At 38.4% G+C, this 22,759-nt stretch overlaps 4 protein-coding genes across 4 annotated transcripts; all 4 read right to left on the minus strand.

Moving 5' to 3' along the window:
• Positions 1 to 436: 436 nt before the first annotated feature.
• On the minus strand, positions 437 to 4,555 carry LOC119503886 (C-type lectin domain family 4 member M-like). The gene is made up of 2 exons (XM_037795904.1): positions 4,221 to 4,555; positions 437 to 1,450 (listed from the first exon to the last, which is right to left on the minus strand). Exons 1-2 carry the CDS (start codon positions 4,253 to 4,255, stop codon positions 538 to 540), a joined length of 948 nt encoding a protein of 315 aa, XP_037651832.1. The 5' UTR covers positions 4,256 to 4,555; the 3' UTR covers positions 437 to 537.
• Positions 4,556 to 6,433: 1,878 nt separating this feature from the next.
• LOC119478807 (SHC-transforming protein 1-like) lies at positions 6,434 to 9,274 on the minus strand (the record flags this gene model as incomplete). Its single annotated transcript, XM_037753786.1, has 4 exons — positions 6,434 to 7,394; positions 7,504 to 7,651; positions 7,765 to 7,855; positions 9,178 to 9,274. Coding segments are annotated over 4 exons (465 nt in total), but the record flags the coding sequence as incomplete, so codon positions are not given.
• Positions 9,275 to 10,781: 1,507 nt separating this feature from the next.
• LOC119503924 (hepatic lectin-like) lies at positions 10,782 to 14,261 on the minus strand. The gene is made up of 2 exons (XM_037795965.1): positions 13,994 to 14,261; positions 10,782 to 11,696 (listed from the first exon to the last, which is right to left on the minus strand). Exons 1-2 carry the CDS (start codon positions 14,026 to 14,028, stop codon positions 10,865 to 10,867), a joined length of 867 nt encoding a protein of 288 aa, XP_037651893.1. The 5' UTR covers positions 14,029 to 14,261; the 3' UTR covers positions 10,782 to 10,864.
• Positions 14,262 to 15,910: 1,649 nt separating this feature from the next.
• On the minus strand, positions 15,911 to 20,938 carry LOC119478811 (SHC-transforming protein 1-like). Its single transcript, XM_037753801.1, has 5 exons — positions 20,917 to 20,938; positions 20,354 to 20,527; positions 17,519 to 17,609; positions 17,258 to 17,405; positions 15,911 to 17,148 (listed from the first exon to the last, which is right to left on the minus strand). The coding sequence occupies exons 1-5, from the start codon at positions 20,936 to 20,938 to the stop codon at positions 17,020 to 17,022; spliced, it is 564 nt and encodes a 187-aa protein (XP_037609729.1). The 3' UTR covers positions 15,911 to 17,019.
• Between the last annotated feature and the right edge of the window lie 1,821 nt (positions 20,939 to 22,759).

Here is a 22,759-nt window from a genome sequence, read left to right on the forward strand (position 1 = left end):
TTTTTTCCAGAACTGTATATGAAGTCGAGTACACACAATCACAAAAAACACAAAGATAGAGACACATACTCAGCATAGATTCCTTTGAGTTTGCTGAATTAAAAGTCCTGTTGCATGTGTGGATATAAAATTTGAACACACAAAAATAAAGTGGTACACAAATATATGTCTGTATTAATGATTATTTTCATTATTGATTAATCTGAAAATGTCTTGATTGATTGATTGATAATCATTTTGGTCAAATAGTGAAAAATACTTTCCCAATTCCCAAAGCCCAAAATGACATTTTCAAAATGTTTGCTTTTGTTCAACTAAGGACAAAATCCAAAGCTATTCTACTATCTGCATATAGATTATACATTATCTGTCTATAACACAAAAAAACATCAAATGTCCACATTTGAAAAGCATGCAAAAAATAAATTTCGAAGTAAACACCAGTGAATTCAGCTTGAGAGAGAGAGTGACATGTTGCTTTATCTTCCACATCTTAACCAACAACATGCAGCTACATCACAGGTCTGTAAATCAGGACTAAGTGAAAGCTTTGGTCTCACAAATGAAGTTCCTGCTGCCAACACAAACATTGTCATCCCAGTTGTATAACCAATGTGCCTGTCCAATGCGCTTCGGCGGGACAATGGCAACACAGTCCTCTCCTTCCCGGTCGATGGTGTTTTTTGGCTCCTGGGGCATCCAGTAAATGACATTTCTGCCGATGCTTCTGCCATTGACCCACCTGTAGATGCCCTCCTGCAACACGTCCTGCAACCCGATCCACGCTGCAAGGTAGCTTACATTAGGGTGCTGCTGGTGGAAGTCAAAAGTCAAGTTGGTAAGGAATTCCTGGTCTTCGGCATTCAAAACAACAGCCAGGTCACCACCCATCACAATACACTTGTTGCGAGCTCTTTCCCACGTATCTGTTTCCGGGGACAAAAAGAAGCAACGTGAATCGTGCACGACCCAGCCAGGCTCGCAGCGTGCACACTGCAGTGTGGTCTCGTTGCAGAATTTCCAGACGAAGGCCATTTTGTCGGTGGACAGGATTGAACGCTGGTGTTGATTTTCTGCTTCCAGCTCCATGAAGGTTTGTTGTGTTGTGTTTAGGAGCAGCTTCAGTTGGCCATACTTATGTTCCAGAAGAGTGACTTTTTCTTTACAACTGGAGTTCACAAGTTTTATCAGCTGATGGTTTTGAATTTGCAGCAGCGTGGAGGTCTCTGAAATAAGCTGTGATTCCGCTGTCAGTCTTTGCAGTTCATATATCTGAGCAATGTGGACAGCGGTCACACTACAAAAAAGCACCACCAAAAACCCAATCAAAACAGCTTGCCAGTTAGATCGCAGTCTCTTCAGCCAGCTGTTTTGCATCTGTCTTCTGTCTCTTTCCTCTTCATCCGTGGAAATTAATACTGATTTGTCATCAGCATTTTCACATTCTTGTCTAAGAGAAAAAAAAGAAAAGAAAAGGGATCAAGAGATGTTACTGTGAACAAGAGGTTCTAAAACCACACTCTCAGGTAAATAGCATACCACATTTCAATTACAGATTGGTCTTTATGAATTCAAAAAAGTCCTCCTAAAATACATCACAACAAAAACAAAATCAGGACATGCAGTTTAAATGATGGAAAAGGAAGCACAGTTGTTAAAAGCAGTAGAAACAATAGTGGCATTTATACATATAAAACAACATTGCTGACAAGTAGGACATATAGATAGAAGCAGCAAAAAGAGAGTTTAGTGCTGACATATGTACAGTATGTATTAATCATCCCTTGTTTTATGGATACATATCATGTATCATCCATGTATCATCATCCATATCACACATCATAATCATTGTCAGCTTCTTATAATCAGCTACTAGTGCCACCTGTGACACCATTCCTCACCTGCAGAACTGATGGGACTTAAAGGTCCCATATCGTGCTCATTTTCAGGATCATTCTTGTATTTTGTGTTTCTACTAGAACATGTTTACATGCTGTCATGTTAAAAAAAAACTTTATTTTCCTCATACTGTCGGCCTGAATATGCCTGTATTTACCCTCTGTCTTAAACGCTCCGTTTCAGCCCATTTTGACGGAATTGCGAAGCAATTGCAACAGAATTGCGTTGCTAGGCAACAGCTTGGGTCCATATGTACTTCCTGTCAGCTGATGTAATTCGCATACACTGCAACCAGGAATAAACTGGAACACATGTATAATGTTTATGTTTAAATCTGTGTAAAGGGTCTAAATATTGTATATTTGTGACATCACAAATGTACAGAAATCCTGACAGCTTGAGTTTCTGAATACGGGCTGTGTGTATTTCTCTGTATATTGAGCGTTTCGATACTTTCACAGTATTTATATAGGACTTCAGCCTGCTTTATAATAAAAAAAACGTGAAAATCTCACTTTTTTTATAATATGGGACCTTTAAAGTGTTAATCTCGAAGATTTTCATTTAAATAAATGTCTGTTAAGTCATTATTCATCGCCGAACAAGGTAACACAATAATGACTAAGTCTTTGGCCCACTGATGAAAGTATTGCAATATTTATAGATTTGTAGTATTACATACTTGGTGTCTGTGGTGACATTCCCAGAAACAAAAATGCTTTATTACAGTTGTTCTCAATTGTATACAGCTTCAAGTTTTCAGATTTGTGCGTATAGTTTGTGTGTATACAATGGAGAAAAACTGTAATACAACATTCCTTTTCCAGGAATGTCAACACCATAGATATAAAACAGTTTTACAACTGTTTCAACTGTTTTATATCAATGGTCATCTATGGTCATCTATGGTCATCTATGGTCACCACAGACAGACACCAAGTTCATATTACTGCATTCTAGAAATATTGAAATTAAAAATTCACTTTTTTAATAGTCCTGTATCTCAGCTGTTACCCTGCACTATATTCAGTTTTAACAGTTTTCTTCATCTCCTTGTATTTTTATATCTGATATATATTTTTGTACTTTGCACTACTAACTTTTTTACTATCTTTTTACTAACATGTTTTGCACTATGGAAATCTTGAATTTCCCTCGGGATCAATAAAGTTACTATCTATCTATCTATCTATCTATCTATCTATCTCACTGTAAACAGTATTAACCTGTTATTGCTAAAAAAAACAGTTTTTTACTGTTAATACAAAAGAAAACCTGTTAAATTACGCTCATAGGCCGTTTTTCAACTGAACTATAATGCATTCTTAAAAAACATCACTTTACTGCTGATCAACTGTCTAAAGTATCATCAGTAACAGTTTCATGCAGTATTTCTTTAATTCTGGGACCTGATCTGCTCATGTGAGGCTTGTACATTGTACATGATTGTAAAATCAGTGAATTAGCTTTATTGTTCTTCACTCACATGTTGTTCTGGTTTGCATTCTGTGCTTGTAGCCAGCTAGAGACAGACATTTTGGGAAAAAGTGTCAACAAGTCTATTATAGCCTTTTTCCTAACAAGTGCCTTTAATTGTATTTAGTGTGACTATTCCTATGTCTGTAACCTGCTAAGTCTATTCATCTAGGCAAAAAATAATGTTTATTAAAATGTACGTAAAAAATACAACCTAAATAGTGCATTAAAACAAATCAGTACGATAATGTAAAAGAAAGGTGGAAAAACAGCTATATAATGTATCTTTAAACAGTAAATTAAATGTAAAATAATGTGAAATTAATAAAAAAAAACAGTTCAAACTGTATTTGTCATTGACAGTACAAAGCTGTAAATTTCAGCGACAGTATAATAATGTTAATTTTACAGTAACATAAAGGCAACCCTGCTGCCAGCTCTTTACAGTTGTTTTACTGGGAATTTCTTAACAGTGTATATAAACCAGTGGGCCATATAGACTCAATCACCATTGTGTTATGTCCTCCAGCAACAGATAGGGACTTAACTGACATTTATTTAAATATAAATCTTTACATTTGCCTATTATATTGGTTCATAAGTCACCAGACATATCATGCTCTTTCATGGATAAAAAGTACATTTCCATTCCTTAAAATGATCACATATATCCCATGGATTAGACTGCATTATGTGAGGGATAATGTGCAGCTTTGTTGTGAAAGAAAGCCCCACAGGACGATGCTGCAGAGAGCTTCCCTCTCAATATGATCCCCCAGTACTTCCACAGAGACCAGCTTGTCCTATGCGTTATTAAATCACAGAATAATAACAGGTTTCATTACCTCAGGTCCAGTTGAACATCCTCAACACCAGTCATGTCTTCTCTGTTTCAGCAGCTTTCAGCAGGATTTCCTGGTTGTGGTTTTTACACCAGTATTTGCAACAGTTCAACCAAGAAACTACCAAATGTTTGGAAATAAAAAAAACTTGACTTTTTATGTTGATTTGATTTTCGCCACAAGGTTGCCATAGCAACTTTATATATGCGCTGGAGACAGCGGAGCGATGGTAACGATGGTAACGTTACGAGAGATGTGGCGTTCAAGGTTCACTTTATCATTAAATTAAAATTACTTTTGATACTTTTTAGTGTAATATGTACTTTAATTTAAGTGTCATTTGGTGTGCCTGTGTCTTCAAAAGTCTTACCAGAGAGGCTCTTTGTCTTTGGTCACATCTCACACCAGAATATAATAAAAACAACAACTATTAAATCAGTCAGATCTTCCTCTTCCTTGTGCAGCACATTACATTGAGCACATTGAACTCCTCATGAAACAGTGACGACATTTCAGACTCCTTCAAAATAAGACAACACATTACACCTGTATGTCCCAGCTACACATGTAAATAAAACTTAAACACAATAAAAAGTTGATTCAGTCTTGTGAAGGGCTCATTGCATGGGTTCATTAATAGGGAGGAGAAAGAGAGGGAAAAAACTATAGTTATATTTTGAGGAACTCATCATGTGTAAACCTACATAAGAAAGTATAGGTCCACCTTGACTTAGTAGTCCATTGTATCATATTTGTCTTTATGTTAGTCATCTATGTTTACCTCTCATCTGCTCTTTCCTTCACTTCCTTTTAATTCCCCCTCCCCTTTTTCCTTTTTTCTTCTTTTTTTCCCCTCTCTTTCTCCTCCCTATTAATGATGTGTCATTTCCTTGTTTTTCCACCAATAGGCTTGCTCATTGATGGAGAACCACCCTCCCACTCTACTGATTAGTATGACACAATACAGGTGTGCAAGCTACTGCTGAATGCTCACAGTGACCCTGATGAAGACCTATGTTGGTCGCAACGTGTTGGTCATTTTAAACTATTATTTCCATGTAAAATAAAGGCATTTTTCATTTTGTTCAAACACTACAGTGTGCCTTGGATTATTTTTGAGGGAGACTTGAATTTTGTACCTTTTTCCACCCATGCAATGAGCCCTTCACAAGACTGAATGAGCCCAATACACCTGAAGGATCCAAAGAACACCTGTATGTGATTACCACAGAGACCCAGCAGCGCTTCTACTCCATTGTCTACAGTAAAAAGTTTATTTGTGAATATAATTTATATGATCTATTAGTAATCTCACTAATGTGCAGTTTGCTTGCTGAAATAATCATGAAATTAGGAGGACAAACTGCACTTATAACTTCCCTAGAGCCAGCACTCTCAAACAGTTCTGTACTTTTTGTACTGTAAGATAAAGCAGCCATTCAGCACGTTACTGGAAGTGGAAAATGTAACATCTTCAGTTAATGTCTTCACTGGCCTTGTGTTTATTTTTATTTCATCAGTAGAAATTAAATCCAAATATTCAATAGCTACATATCACATGAAATGTTTGAAAGTTTTGTGTTTATGTTTACAGAGAAAGAAAACAAGGAAGAAATTCAACTGTTTTCTATATGAAAGCCACTTTGTTAGATTTGTGTCTCTGGTAACTGACAGCAGTGTATTGTGATATCTTAACCGGTAGTTACAGTAAAATTGTTTTGTGAGTATTTTCTCAATTTAATAATGATTTTCACCAGGTGGTAAAGTGAAGTGAAGAATGGTTAAAAGGTGTCTCAAAGCAAGTTAGGCGTCAGAAGAAATAAAGTTGTGTTTTTTGTGGTTGAAAGATTAACAAGAAAGAAATAACAGACAAAGTCCAGTCCGGTAATCCATTCTGTAAAAGAACTGAAGATGTATTTGATTACACTTCATGGTGAACAAAAACATTACTATTTGCATATTTGCCATCTTATCTGAGACTAAACTGCAAATCTGTTTCTGTAGATCCTGGTTACAAAGAGCATTTTAATCCATATTCAGAATGTAACAAATAAATGGGATTGAAAAGTCAAGCATGGGAAATGGGGACGCAAAGAAATAACAAATCAAAAACAAATGAACACAAGACAAATTTAGCATGTCAAGAAAAGATTCTGAAAGTCTGCCAACGTTCTGGTTATTTCCTCCTGACACCAGTGATTGTTCTTAGACTTTGAGTAAACACCAGCAAACTCAGCCTGAGAGAGAGAGAGAGAGAGAGAGAAAGAGAGAGAGAGAGAGAGAGAGAGAGAGAGAGAGAGAGAGAGAGAGAGAGAGAGAGGATGTTCTGCTGGCCAGCGGCTGTTCTCAGCACAGGGCGAGGCACAGTGTGCACAAGAGTTAGAATTTACTGCACATACAGTTTATACCGTAATATATGAAGTCATGTCTCACATGTTGACAGGACTTGGTTGATTTAACATTTTAAAGCAGCTAAAAGTGCTGAACGGTTTAAAGTTTTTTGCTTGGGCACATTGTGCCTCAACTCCAAAACCACTGAGAACCGCTGCTGAAGGCTAATGCATCCCAGGGCGTCAAATAACGAGGCTTTTGTTACAGCCATCGGCGCTCGATACCGTCGTACAAGGCACCCCTTAGCGCCAGCTTGAAACACACTGGTGTTCCATTCACTACAATGACGTAGTTTTAAAGAGCAAAAAGAGACACACCGGACGGCTGGAAAAGGGAGGTGGATGGGTCCAACAAACACAGGGCTATCATCCAGGAGACCGCTGTTCGTGTCCCATAGGTCACGTTTTTTCACTGTACGAACGTAGTAGTTTTAAGCTCAACCACGTATTTCGTTCCTAAACCTACCACCCTACCCTTCCTACTATAGCGGCTTTGTTGCCTAATCCTAAAGTGACGCCAAGGATTAACTATAGTGGTTTTGATGCCAAAAATAAAGCGACGGCAAGGAGTGTAACGCCATGGAGCGTGACAATGCGGCGGTATGTGATGAGTTGGGATGAAAACGTGTTGAATGTATGCATGCTGTGACTGTGTGTGCTAGTGTCTTTGTAGGATTGGCTGGTTCAGACACAGCTCACTGCTGCCAGAGACGATGGGCATCTGGTTGTCCATGTGGAAACGCACCAGGTGACCGACGCTCAGAAACACCTGATCACGGGTCCGCACCTGGTCACACAAAAACACAAACAACAAGGTCAAACATTAAGGCCAGCTGCCATTCGCCCTCTCCTCATGCTTTGTGTATTTGAAATCCAACACCACAACTCCCCTCTACCTGTCCATTTGGATCCACCAGCAGCAGGTGGCGCACGGTGGCTCCCTCCATCCCACTGAGTACGTACTGACCAGAGGCAGAGCTGCTCTCTCTGACCAGGAAATCCCCACTACAGGTGAGAAGTGACTCCGCCTGCTCCCTTCCTAACCTGGGATGAAGGACACAAAGTTACTGAGAAAGGAAGAGGGAGATATACATTAGCAGACAGACACATTAAAGTTGGTAATTCACTGGTAGTAAAGGTAGAGGGATGTTGCCTACCTGCCGTGGAACCAGCCTTCCTCCTGGATCAGGTCCTGGATCCGTGTATCAGAGAGACACCGTTCAGCACTGACCTCAGATACCACTGAGTCTGATGGAGATACAGCAGAGGAAGAATATAACACTACACAAGCGTGGGTTGCTACAACAAGCGTTAACTTTAAAACATGATAATATCATGGTTTATTTTCTGTTGCACCAAATCTATAAACTTAGTTTGAAATAAATAGGATTAATTCTAGACCTTTCTTAAAATCTAATCTTACTCCAAAAGTACTTTCAAATCAGCTCCAGGTTGTGAATCTCCAATTTACAGTAAACGCTGTTTGTGGTTAACTTTAAACTGACAGTTGAGGTGTTTTAATGGAGACAAATGGTAGATCCCTCTGAGACTTGCAGGATCATGACTTGTAGCAGGCTTGGTTTTAGAGCTAGAGTGAAGATACTGGTATCATATGAAACTAGAAAACCTAAGGAATCTATTGGTTACAGACATGCCCACTTTATGAAAATCACATGTAGTTTTTTGCATGCATTATAAATATATTATTTTCGCCTATTCTAAAATGGTGTATTTGAATATTTCTGCATACTGGGGTCCCTAAACAGTCTTGGAATTACATACATTGGGTATCACTATAAAGCTGAGACTCTTGTGGATCCAATGAGCCCAACTGTATTCATGTGTGATGATGTTAGTCCCTATTTCATAAAGTCAGACTATTTTTTTAAACTTGACCTTGCTGTATAAAATGACCTGTGGTGACCTTTAGGAGAATCACAGCCTCATGAAACTTTACAACCCCAAACTATAGACCTAAAGCATTCAGAGGATGGATGGCTTTCCTTGTCAGATTGACAATAAGGGGGTTTATGAGCAGTTAACACAACAGAAGTGCTCGCCATCCGATCGCCGAAAAATGCAGTTCTTGCAGAAATCCTTCCATCCATCCATATCCATCCGTATTTGGAGGGATTATTGATCATTTTTATTAATTTATTGATTGGAAAAAAATGGTTAAATTTAGCATCAAATCTGTGTAACAAATGGTATCAACCCAAAATTCCTGAAACAACTTATGAGACATAATAGAGCATGGGAATGGCCATCATACACTTTCACAATTTATATTTTTTATATATTACTGCTGACCTGCTATTTCCCCCTAAAGATCCCCTACACCCTCACACTTGCACTTTGACTTTGCTTTGAACCATTTAACTGAGTTTTACTTCATCGGGTTTTAATTTAAATTATGAAGCACAGATGGAATTGAATTAAAACCTGGTTTAATAATTTTAAACAAAGTTTACCTGAACTATAATTGATCCTAATCTTAGTTTAAACTACACTTTCTCACACACAGAGAAACACAATATAGTTACACATTGCAGTGTGTTGATGAGTTTTACCTGCAGGTGGAGCTGCAGTTTCTTCTGTGATGGAGCAGTTCTCATACAGTGAAACAGGCTGAAACGAACAGACCTGCAACAGCACGAGATGAGTCACACACACAAGATCTCTGTGTGTGTGTGTGTGTGTGCGTGTGCGTGTGCGTGTGTGTGTGTGTGTGTGTGTGTGTGTGTGTGTGTGTGTGTGTGTGTGTGTGTGTGTGTGTGTGTGTGTGTGAGTGTGTGTGCGTGTGTGTGTGTGTGTTCGGGGGCAGTGATGGCTTAAAAGTTAGAGACGTGTGCTCATGACCGGAAAGTCGCTGACTTAATTCCAAGACCAGCACAATAATTCTGGGAAGTTATTACCAACAACTGAGGTGTCCTTGAAGACGACCCTTCAAGCTCAACTGCTTCAGCTCAGAGGCCCACAGAAAAAAATAGATGATTCATTTCTTTGAAAATGTAAAATTATTTGGGGTGTCATGAGAAAGAAAAAACAGCTTAAGCTACTTCAAATGACGCAGTGCTCTACTGAAATATAATGCTACACATATGAAACCATTGTAATATTTACAACTGTACTCACTGTGGATTAAATAAAGAGTGGGTTATAATACAATTTATTGTATATGCACACGTCAAAGAACTCACTCCAGTCACTTCATGTCACAAGAAGAAGAAGAAGGCGGCATTGCCCTAATGGTATTAGCTCATACTGACTACAACTTTTGACCACAAAAATTATCAGCACATGTTTGCACAGCACAAGTTTCTCAGTTGCTATCATTACATAATACAATGCATCAGGCCTTTTCAATTACGTTTTTAGAAGGGCCAGATTTAAAAAAAAAAAAAAAAAAAAGTAAAGTGCCAAGGGGCGGGGCATTTACATTTCCTGTCTGATCTGCAAAGTTAGGAATTATAATGTGAAAACAATACAGCTTTTTATCTTAGTAGATTGTTGTTTAAATAAACATAATGTTGCATTTAACATCTTTATTATTCAGTTCCACTCTCCTAAATTCCCTCTGCTTAAGCAGCATGGGTCAAACTTTTTAACATAAGTATTTCTGTGCATAACAAGACATAACTAATGAAATGAATACTAATAAAATGATGATCTTCTAATAATCAAAAATGTAAACACCCAGAAACTTAGAATGTTAGCAGGTTATTTAAATAAAAACACAAAGATATTGCTTTTCAACAGTCCATAACAGCATTAGTAGCGTGAGTTCATGAACGGAAATAAACTCTCTTATTGGAAGAAATTATTATTATTACTTTTTTCATATTGGTCGACGGGGATTGAGGTCGTTAAAGGGTCTGATTCGACCCACGGGCCGCCAATTGAACATATTTTCATTATTGATTAATCTGCCAATTTCTTGATTGATTGATAATCATTTTGGTCAAATACTGAAAAATACTTTCCCAATTCCCAAAGCCCAAAATGACATTTTCAAAATGTTTGCTTTTGTTCAACTAAGGACAAAATCCAAAGCTATTCTACTATCTGCATATAGATTATACATTATCTGTCTATAAGACAAAAAAACATCAAATGTCCACATTTGAGAAGCATGCAAAAAATAAATTCTGAAGTAAACACCAGTGAATTCAGCTTGAGAGAGAGAGTGACATATTGCTTTATCTTCCACATCTTAACCAACAACATGCAGCTACATCACAGGTCTGTAAGTCAGGACTAAGTGAAAGCCATGGTCTCACAAATGAAGTTCCTGCTGCCAACACAAACAATGTCATCCCAGGTGTATAACCAATTTGCCTGTCCTCTGTGCTTCGGCGGGACAATGGCAACACAGTCCTGTCCTTCCTGGACTTTGTCCCAGGCGGGAATGGCGTTGTTTGGCTCCTGGGGCATCCAGTAAAAGACATCTTTGTCGATGCTTCGGCCATCAACCCACTGGTACTTGCCCTCCTGCACAATGTCCTGCAACCCGATCCACGCTGAATGGAAGCTTACATTAGGGTGCTGCTGGTGGAAGTCAAAAGTCAAGTTGGTAAGGAATTTCTGGTCTTCGGCATTCAAAACAACAGCCATGTCAGCACCCATTGCAATACACTTGCTGCGAGCTCTTTCCCAATTAAATGTTTCCGGGGACAAAAAGAAGCAACGTGAATCGTGCACGACCCAGCCAGGCTCGCAGCGTGCACACTGCAGTGTGGTCTCGTTGCAGAATTTCCAGACGAAGGCCATTTTGTCGGTGGACAGGATTGAAAGCTGGTGTTGATTTTCTGCTTGCAGCTGATTGTTTTGAATTTTCAGCAGCGTGGTGGTCTCTTCCATAAGCTGTGATTCCGCTGTCAGTCTTTGCAGGTCATATATCTGAGCAATGTAGACAGCGGTCAGACTACAAAAAAGCACCACCAAAATCCCAATCAAAACAGCTTGCCAGTTAGATCGCAGTCTCTTCAGCCAGCTGTTTTGCATCTGTCTTCTGTCTGATTCCTCTTCATCCGTGGAAATTATTACTGATGAAAGTGCTGATTTGTAATCAGAACTTTCACCTTCTTGTCTAAGAGAAAAAAAAGAAAAGAAATCAAGATATGTTACTGTAAACAAGAGGTTCTAAAACCACACTCTCAGGTAAATAGCATACCACATTTCAATTACAGATTGGTCTTTATGAATTCAAATGTAATAGTAGTAACGTTCTCAAAATCCACATTAGTCTAGTTTATTTGAGAATGGACAGTGCAAATTAATAAATACACATGGGATAAAAAAATGCCAGAATTAGCCAAATGGCACATTTTTAATGTGTCCCTGGCCAAGGTGTTACAGAAGGCATCCTAATGTACATCAAAACAAAAACAGGGCATGCAATTTAAAGGTCTTCCTAAAATACACCAGAACAAAAACATAAAACAGGACATGCAGTTTAAAAGTCCTCCTAAAATACATCACAACAAAAACAAAATCAGGACATGCAGTTTAAATGATGGAAAAGGACGCACAGTTGTTAAAAGCAGTAGAAACAATAGTGGCATTTACACATATAAAACAACATTGCTGACAAGTAGGACATATAGATAGAAGCAGCAAAAAGAGAGTTTAGTGCTGACATATGTACAGTATGTATTAATCATCCCCTTGTTTTATGGATACATATCATTTATCATCCATGTATCATCATCCATATCACACATCATAATCATTGTCAGCTTCATAATCAGCTACTAGTGCCACATGTGACACCATTCCTCACCTGCAGAACTGATGGGACTTAAAGGTCCCATATCGTGCTCATTTTCAGGATCATTCTTGTATTTTGTGTTTCTACTAGAACATGTTTACATGCTGTCATGTTAAAAAAAAACTTTATTTTCCTCATACTGTCGGCCTGAATATGCCTGTATTTACCCTCTGTCTTAAACGCTCTGTTTCAGCCCATTTCGACGGAATTGCGACGCAATTGCAACAGAATTGCGTTGCTAGGCAACAGCTTGGGTCCATATGTACTTCCTGTCAGCTGATGTCATTCACATACACTGCAACCAGGAATAAAGTGGAACACATTTATAATGTTTATGTTTAAATCTGTGTAAAGGGTCTAAATATAGTATATTTGTGACATCACAAATGTACAGAAATCCTGACAGCTTGAGTTTCTGAATACGGGCTGTGTGTATTTCTCTGTATATTGAGCGTTTCGATACTTTCACAGTATTTATATAGGACTTCAGCCTGCTTTATAATAAAAAAACGTGAAAATCTCACTTTTTTTATAATATGGGACCTTTAAAGTGTTAATCTCGAAGATTTTCATTTAAATAAATGTCTGTTAAGTCATTATCCATCGCCGAACAAGGTAACACAATAATGACTGAGTCTGTGGCCCACTGATGAAAGTATTGCAATATTTATAGATTTGTAGTATTACATACTTGGTGTCTGTGGTGACATTCCCAGAAACAAAAATGCTGTATTACAGTTTTTCTCAATTGTATACAGCTTCAAGTTTTCAGATTTGTGCGTATAGTTTGTGTGTATACAATGGAGAAAAACTGTAATACAACATTCCTTTTCCAGGAATGTCACCACCATAGATATAAAACAGTTTTACAACTGTTTCAACTGTTTTATATCAATGGTCATCTATGGTCATCTATGGTCATCTATGGTCACCACAGACAGACACCCAGTTCATATTACTGCATTCTAGAAATATTGAAATTGAAAATTCACTTTTTTAATAGTCCTGTATCTCAGCTGTTACCCTGCACTATATTCAGTTTTAACAGTTTTCTTCATCTCCTTGTATTTTTATATCTGGTACATTTTTTTTTACTTTGTACTACTAACTTTTTTACTGCCTTTTTACTAACATGTTTTGCACTATGGAGCTGTGATGCTGGAAACTTGAATTTCCCTCAGGATCAATAAAGTTTCTGTCTATCTATCTATCTATCTATCTATCTATCTATCTATCTATCTATCTATACTTTCACCAGTGGGCCATATAGACTCAATCACCATTGTGTTATGTCCTCCAGCAACAGATAGGGACTTAACTGACATTTATTTAAATATAAATCTTTACATTTGCCTATTATATTGGTTCATAAGTCACCAGACATATCATGCTCTTTCATGGATAAAAAGTACATTTCCATTCCTTAAAATGATCACATATATCCCATGGATTAGACTGCATTATGTGAGGGATAATGTGCAGCTTTGTTGTGAAAGAAAGCCCCACAGGACGATGCTGCAGAGAGCTTCCCTCTCAATATGATCCCCCAGTACTTCCACAGAGACCAGCTTGTCCTATGCGTTATTAAATCACAGAATAATAACAGGTTTCATTACCTCAGGTCCAGTTGAACATCCTCAACACCAGTCATGTCTTCTCTGTTTCAGCAGCTTTCAGCAGGATTTCCTGGTTGTGGTTTTTACACCAGTATTTGCAACAGTTCAACCAAGAAACTACCAAATGTTTGGAAATAAAAAAAACTTGACTTTTTATGTTGATTTGATTTTCGCCACAAGGTTGCCATAGCAACTTTATATATGCGCTGGAGACAGCGGAGCGATGGTAACGATGGTAACGTTACGAGAGATGTGGCGTTCAAGGTTCACTTTATCATTAAATTAAAATTACTTTTGATACTTTTTAGTGTAATATGTACTTTAATTTAAGTGTCATTTGGTGTGCCTGTGTCTTCAAAAGTCTTACCAGAGAGGCTCTTTGTCTTTGGTCACATCTCACACCAGAATATAATAAAAACAACAACTATTAAATCAGTCAGATCTTCCTCTTCCTTGTGCAGCACATTACATTGAGCACATTGAACTCCTCATGAAACAGTGACGACATTTCAGACTCCTTCAAAATAAGACAACACATTACACCTGTATGTCCCAGCTACACATGTAAATAAAACTTAAACACAATAAAAAGTTGATTCAGTCTTGTGAAGGGCTCATTGCATGGGTTCATTAATAGGGAGGAGAAAGAGAGGGAAAAAACTATAGTTATATTTTGAGGAACTCATCATGTGTAAACCTACATAAGAAAGTATAGGTCCACCTTGACTTAGTAGTCCATTGTATCATATTTGTCTTTATGTTAGTCATCTATGTTTACCTCTCATCTGCTCTTTCCTTCACTTCCTTTTAATTCCCCCTCCCCTTTTTCCTTTTTTCTTCTTTTTTTCCCCTCTCTTTCTCCTCCCTATTAATGATGTGTCATTTCCTTGTTTTTCCACCAATAGGCTTGCTCATTGATGGAGAACCACCCTCCCACTCTACTGATTAGTATGACACAATACAGGTGTGCAAGCTACTGCTGAATGCTCACAGTGACCCTGATGAAGACCTATGTTGGTCGCAACGTGTTGGTCATTTTAAACTATTATTTCCATGTAAAATAAAGGCATTTTTCATTTTGTTCAAACACTACAGTGTGCCTTGGATTATTTTTGAGGGAGACTTGAATTTTGTACCTTTTTCCACCCATGCAATGAGCCCTTCACAAGACTGAATGAGCCCAATACACCTGAAGGATCCAAAGAACACCTGTATGTGATTACCACAGAGACCCAGCAGCGCTTCTACTCCATTGTCTACAATAAAAAGTTTATTTGTGAATATCATTTCTATTAGTAATCTCACTAATGTGCAGTTTGCTTGCTGAAATAATCATGAAATTAGGAGGACAAACTGCACTTATAACTTCCCTAGAGCCAGCACTCTCAAACAGTTCTGTACTTTTTGTACTGTAAGATAAAGCAGCCATTCAGCACGTTACTGGAAGTGGAAAATGTAACATCTTCAGTTAATGTCTTCACTGGCCTTGTGTTTATTTTTATTTCATCAGTAGAAATTAAATCCAAATATTCAATAGCTACATATCACATGAAATGTTTGAAAGTTTTGTGTTTATGTTTACAGAGAAAGAAAACAAGGAAGAAATTCAACTGTTTTCTATATGAAAGCCACTTTGTTAGATTTGTGTCTCTGGTAACTGACAGCAGTGTATTGTGATATCTTAACCGGTAGTTACAGTAAAATTGTTTTGTGAGTATTTTCTCAATTTAATAATGATTTTCACCAGGTGGTAAAGTGAAGTGAAGAATGGTTAAAAGGTGTCTCAAAGCAAGTTAGGCGTCAGAAGAAATAAAGTTGTGTTTTTTGTGGTTGAAAGATTAACAAGAAAGAAATAACAGACAAAGTCCAGTCCGGTAATCCATTCTGTAAAAGAACTGAAGATGTATTTGATTACACTTCATGGGGAACAAAAACATTACTATTTGCATATTTGCCATCTTATCTGAGACTAAACTGCAAATCTGTTTCTGTAGATCCTGGTTACAAAGAGCATTTTAATCCATATTCAGAATGTAACAAATAAATGGGATTGAAAAGTCAAGCATGGGAAATGGGGACGCAAAGAAATAACAAATCAAAAACAAATGAACACAAGACAAATTTAGCATGTCAAGAAAAGATTCTGAAAGTCTGCCAACGTTCTGGTTATTTCCTCCTGACACCAGTGATTGTGCTTAGACTTTGAGTAAACACCAGCAAACTCAGCCTGAGAGAGAGAGAGAGAGAGAGAGAGAGAGAGAGAGAGAGAGAGAGAGAGAGAGAGAGAGAGAGAGAGAGAGGATGTTCTGCTGGCCAGCGGCTGTTCTCAGCACAGGGCGAGGCACAGTGTGCACAAGAGTTAGAATTTACTGCACATACAGTTTATACCGTAATATATGAAGTCATGTCTCACATGTTGACAGGACTTGGTTGATTTAACATTTTAAAGCAGCTAAAAGTGCTGAACGGTTTAAAGTTTTTTGCTTGGGCACATTGTGCCTCAACTCCAAAACCACTGAGAACCGCTGCTGAAGGCTAATGCATCCCAGGGCGTCAAATAACGAGACTTTTGTTACAGCCGTCGGCGCTCGATACCGTCGTACAAGGCACCCCTTAGCGCCAGCTTGAAACACACTGGTGTTCCATTCACTACAATGACGTAGTTTAAAGAGCAAAAAGAGACACACCGGACGGCTGGAAAAGGGAGGTGGATGGGTCCAACAAACACAGGGCTATCATCCAGGAGACCGCTGTTCGTGTCCCATAGGTCACGTTTTTTCACTGTACAAACGTAGTAGTTTTAAGCTCAACCACGTATTTCGTTCCTAAACCTACCACCCTACCCTTCCTACTATAGCGGCTTTGTTGCCTAATCCTAAAGTGACGCCAAGGGTAACTATAATGGTTTTGTTGCCGAAAATAAAGCGACGGCAAGGAGTGTAACGCCATGGGGCGTGACAATGCGGCGGTATGTGATGAGTTGGGATGAAAACGTGTTGAACGTATGCATGCTGTGACTGTGTGTGCTAGTGTCTTTGTAGGATTGGCTGGTTCAGACACAGCTCACTGCTGCCAGAGACGATGGGCATCTGGTTGTCCATGTGGAAATGCACCAGGTGACCGACGCTCAGAAACACCTGATCACGGGTCCGCACCTGGTCACACAAAAACACAAACAACAAGGTCAAACATTAAGGCCAGCTGCCATTCGCCCTCTCCTCATGCTTTGTGTATTTGAAATCCAACACCACAACTCCCCTCTACCTGTCCATTTGGATCCACCAGCAGCAGGTGGCGCACGGTGGCTCCCTCCATCCCACTGAGTACGTACTGACCAGAGGCAGAGCTGCTCTCTCTGACCAGGAAATCCCCACTACAGGTGAGAAGTGACTCCGCCTGCTCCCTTCCTAACCTGGGATGAAGGACACAAAGTTACTGAGAAAGGAAGAGGGAGATATACATTAGCAGACAGACACATTAAAGTTGGTAATTCACTGGTAGTAAAGGTAGAGGGATGTCGCCTACCTGCCGTGGAACCAGCCTTCCTCCTGGATCAAGTCCTGGATCCGTGTATCAGAGAGACACCGTTCAGCACTGACCTCAGATACCACTGAGTCTGATGGAGATACAGCAGAGGAAGAATATAACACTACACAAGCGTGGGTTGCTACAACAAGCGTTAACTTTAAAACATGATAATATCATGGTTTATTTTCTGTTGCACCAAATCTATAAACTTAGTTTGAAATAAATAGGATTAATTCTAGACCTTTCTTAAAATCTAATCTTACTCCAAAAGTACTTTCAAATCAGCTCCAGGTTGTGAATCTCCAATTTACAGTAAACGCTGTTTGTGGTTAACTTTAAACTGACAGTTGAGGTGTTTTAATGGAGACAAATGGTAGATCCCTCTGAGACTTGCAGGACCATGACTTGTAGCAGGCTTGGTTTTAGAGCTAGAGTGAAGATACTGGTATCATATGAAACTAGAAAACCTAAGGAATCTATTGGTTACAGACATGCCCACTTTATGAAAATCACATGCAGTTTTTTGCATGCATTATAAATATCTTATTTTCACCTATTCTAAAATGGTGTATTTGAATATTTCTGCATACTGGGGTCCCTAAACAGTCTTGGAATTACATACATTGGGTGTCACTATAAAGCTGAGACTCTTGTGGATCCAATGAGCCCAACTGTATTCATGTGTGATGATGTTAGTCCCTATTTCATAAAGTCAGACTATTTTTTTAAACTTGACCTTGCTGTATAAAATGACCTGTGGTGACCTTTAGGAGAATCACAGCCTCATGAAACTTTACAACCCCAAACTATAGACCTAAAGCATTCAGAGGATGGATGGCTTTCCTTGTCAGATTGACAATAAGGGGGTTTATGAGCAGTTTACACAACAGAAGTGCTTGCCATCCGATCGCCGAAAAATGCAGTTCTTGCAGAAATCCTTCCATCCATCCATATCCATCCGTATTTGGAGGGATTATTGATCATTTTTATTAATTTATTGATTGGAAAAAAATGGTTAAATTTAGCATCAAATCTGTGTAACAAATGGTATCAACCCAAAATTCCTGAAACAACTTATGAGACATAATAGAGCATGGTGTAGGGGTTCTACTTTAGTAGGTTTTGGTTATTAGCAAATTAATTAATAAATAATAATAGAATTATTAATATTAATAAAGATTATCAATAAACATCAATAATAAACGGGGCACCACCCTGGAATCAGGGACCAATGACCAAAACGTTAATATAGTCTCATTATATATGCTAAACTATCAATTTGGAACGTTGATTAATAATTAAATTAATAACTATAACAAAATAGATAGTAAAGGTTGAAGGATATCGGAGTTCTTGACATAGCAGAGGTTGGCATTATTCACTCTTGTGCAACATTAAAGAGACCAGCATGTATATTCCACAATCATTTATTTACAAGATAATAAAGGTTCAAAACACAATATTAATCTAACTAAATAACTAAACTAAACAACCAAACACAGTGTGTGTGTGTGTGTGTGAGAGAGAGAGAGAGGGGGGGGGGGAACAAGATGGGTTCTTGTCTCAAAATGTCTGTATGGCCTACAAACAAAATGGCGGGCACTGTAAAACTACAAAGATGGCTGAATCAAAGATGGCGGAATCAAAGATGGCCATCAGCATGTCCTCTTTGTTTTTCTGAGAAGAAGGACATGGGGTTAAGATTATCTGAAGCTGTATGTTTATGTTTAACTAATTCACAGTTTCTGTATGTGATCTTAATGTGTGTTAGATATGCAGTGGGTTAGAAAAGATGGTTAGTTTGCATGCAAGACCTTGTCTATGTGAAGCATAAACTAAACACATCAGATGTGGCGAAGCCAGTTACCCAAAAATCAAATACAGATAAATCAACACAGTCAAACTCAATGAATAACATTAAACCAAATCAATACAAGTACTTTCTAGAAATCAAAGTTGGACAGTCTTGCTCAGCCCTGTGCGATTGCTAATGCTAAGGCCCAGTACGTTACCAATCCATGGAAGAAAAGGGTTTGTGATTCCATGTGTTGAAGTTGTGGTTCCAAGTCAAAGATGTCGTCTATGCTGTTAGTTTGGTGCTAACTTCTTTGCTTGATAGCTTGAAGTTAACTGGTGAAAAGGGCAGAGCACTCGCGTCGTCTGCCTTTTGGTTCCTTGGTTGCAATGGCTGTTTCCTAACAGGCCATTGATCAGAACCAGAACTGTTTTGCAAGTTCTGGACTTGAGAGCCGTTCACCTCAACCAGGTCAGCCTGGGTTGAGTAGATGAAGAGCAGAGAGAGCGCAGCAGCTCACCTCTCACACGTCAGGAGAGATGAGCAGATGAGAAGAAAGAGAAGGAACAAAGAACATTCCTCTGGTTTTGTTCTGTGTGATTTTCACACCTCTGGGTGAAATGTTACTGTAGCCAATGAGGACTGAGATCAGAGTCAAGGATCGTGTTACTGAGTTCATGAAGTGACTGTCTCTGCCACCAGAAATGGCAGGTCCCTACAATGGGAATGACCATCATACACTTTCACAATTCATATTTTTTATATATTACTGCTGACCTGCTATTTCCCCCTAAAGATCCCCCACACCCTCACACTTGCACTTTGACTTTGCTTTGAACCATTTAACTGAGTTTTACTTCATCGGGTTTTAATTTAAATTATGAAGCACAGATGGAATTGAATTAAAACCTGGTTTAATAATTTTAAACAAAGTTTACCTGAACTATAATTGATCCTAATCTTAGTTTAAACTACACTTTCTCACACACAGAGAAACACAATATAGTTACACATTGCAGTGTGTTGATGAGTTTTACCTGCAGGTGGAGCTGCAGTTTCTTCTGTGATGGAGCAGTTCTCATACAGTGAAACAGGCTGAAACGAACAGACCTGCAACAGCACGAGATGAGTCACACACACAAGATCTGTGTGTGTGTGTGTGTGTGTGTGTGTGTGTGTGTGTGTGTGTGTGTGTTCGGGGGCAGTGATGGCTTAAAGGTTAGAGACGTGTGCTCATGACCGGAAAGTCGCTGACTTAATTCCCAGACCAGCACAATAATTCTGGGAAGTTATTACCAACAACTGAGGTGTCCTTGAAGACGACCCTTCAAGCTCAACTGCTTCAGCTCAGAGGCCCACAGAAAAAAATAGATGATTCATTTCTTTTAAAATGTAAAATTATTTGGGGTGTCATGAGAAAGAAAAAACAGCTTAAGCTACTTCAAATGACGCAGTGCTCTACTGAAATATAATGCTACACATATGAAACCATTGTAACATTTACAACTGTACTAACTGTGGATTAAATAAAGAGTGGGTTATAATACAATTTATTGTATATGCACACGTCAAAGAACTCACTCCAGTCACTTCATGTCACAAGAAGAAGAAGAAGGCGGCATTGCCCTAATGGTATTAGCTCATACTGACTACAACTTTTGACCACAAAAATTATCAGCACATGTTTGCACAGCACAAGTTTCTCAGTTGCTATCATTACATAATACAATGCATCAGACCTTTTCAATTACGTTTTTAGAAGGGCCAGATTTAAAAAAGAAAAAAAAGAAAAGTAAAGTGCCAAGGGGCGGGGCATTTACATTTCCTGTCTGATCTGCAAAGTTAGGAATTATAATGTGAAAACAATACAGCTTTTTATCTTAGTAGATTGTTGTTTAAATAAACATAATGTTGCATTTAACATCTTTATTATTCAGTTCCACTCTCCTAAATTCCCTCTGCTTAAGCAGCATGGGTCAAACTTTTTAACATAAGTATTTCTGTGCATAACAAGACATAACTAATGAAATGAATACTAATAAAATGATGATCTTCTAATAATCAAAAATGTAAACACCCAGAAACTTAGAATGTTAGCAGGTTATTTAAATAAAAACACAAAGATATTGCTTTTCAACAGTCCATAACAGCATCAGTAGCGTGAGTTCATGAACGGAAATAAACTCTCTTATTGGAAGAAATTATTATTATTACTTTTTTCATATTGGTCGACGGGGATTGAGGTCGTTAAAGGGTCTGATTCGACCCACGGGCCGCCAATTGAACAGGCTTGCAATACAGTATACAATACAATATATAATCTATTCTTATATAATATAATATTAATACATTATATCACATTTAATTCAAGAAAATATCTTCCTACCCAAATCTGAGAGGCTACCTCAGTCAAATCATTCAAAAGTAAACTCAAAACACATCTTTTCGCATCAGCCTTGAGCCTCAGTTAGCCTGCCAAAAATACTAATTGTGGTTATCCAACTAAAACTGCATATTTTGCTAATGTTGCTATTGTTTTTATTGAATATATATTGTGTGTGTGTGTCTAACTTTGTATGTAGTTTAGACCACTTACCGTAGATATGTTTGCTGTGTGTTTTACAAATGTTGCACATTGTTGTTTTCATTATATGTGCAGCCCTTTGAGGCATGCTTTGTGATATTGGGCTTTAACAAACTTTGATTTGACTTGACTTGACATTATATCATTATTATATTCCATCCTTTAATCATGTGAGAACAACTAAGCCATCTCCATCTCACTCTGACAACAGAGTAACTTAATCTGCTGAGGAGGGCCATAGGATGGGGTTAAAAGCTTTGGAACGATCTGACTAAATATAGTTTGTGTTTTGGTGTTAATAATTCACTCTTACGTATGTATGTCAGGATCTTGTTTGTTCTCCTCCCTAGTGATCCGCAGGTCCTCTACTCCACCAGCGGGTGACGTCTTTCCTGGGATCACGTTGTAGTAGTCGCGGTGCTCGCTGACTTCACCGTCCTGTTTGGCCTTTTGGTCTGTTATCGCCTCCTCTGGGCTCCATTTGTGACAGATCCTCACTGCTGACCTGCATGCAGAGAGTTATGATGTTCACCTCCCTGCCTCCGCTGTGGAGAAGCTCTGACTTGACCTCTGTTAATGTTGTGCACACATATACTGTATATGCAGTCGAGTACACACAATCACAAAAAACACAAAGATAGAGAAACATACTCAGCATAGATTCCTTTGAGTTTGCCGAATTAAAAGTCCTGTTGCGTGTGTGGATATAAAATTTGAAGACACAAAAACATAGTGCTACACAAATATACTGGAAAAACAAAGTTCAGAAACTTGTGTTTGGTGGATTATTTCTCTGTTGTTACAATACTAATGGTCATTGTATTTTACATCGTTGGAAAGCCTGTTTATTTACCTTTGC

This window comes from Sebastes umbrosus, chromosome 2, assembly GCF_015220745.1.
Source record: "Sebastes umbrosus isolate fSebUmb1 chromosome 2, fSebUmb1.pri, whole genome shotgun sequence".
NCBI classification, from domain to species: domain Eukaryota; kingdom Metazoa; phylum Chordata; class Actinopteri; order Perciformes; family Sebastidae; genus Sebastes; species Sebastes umbrosus.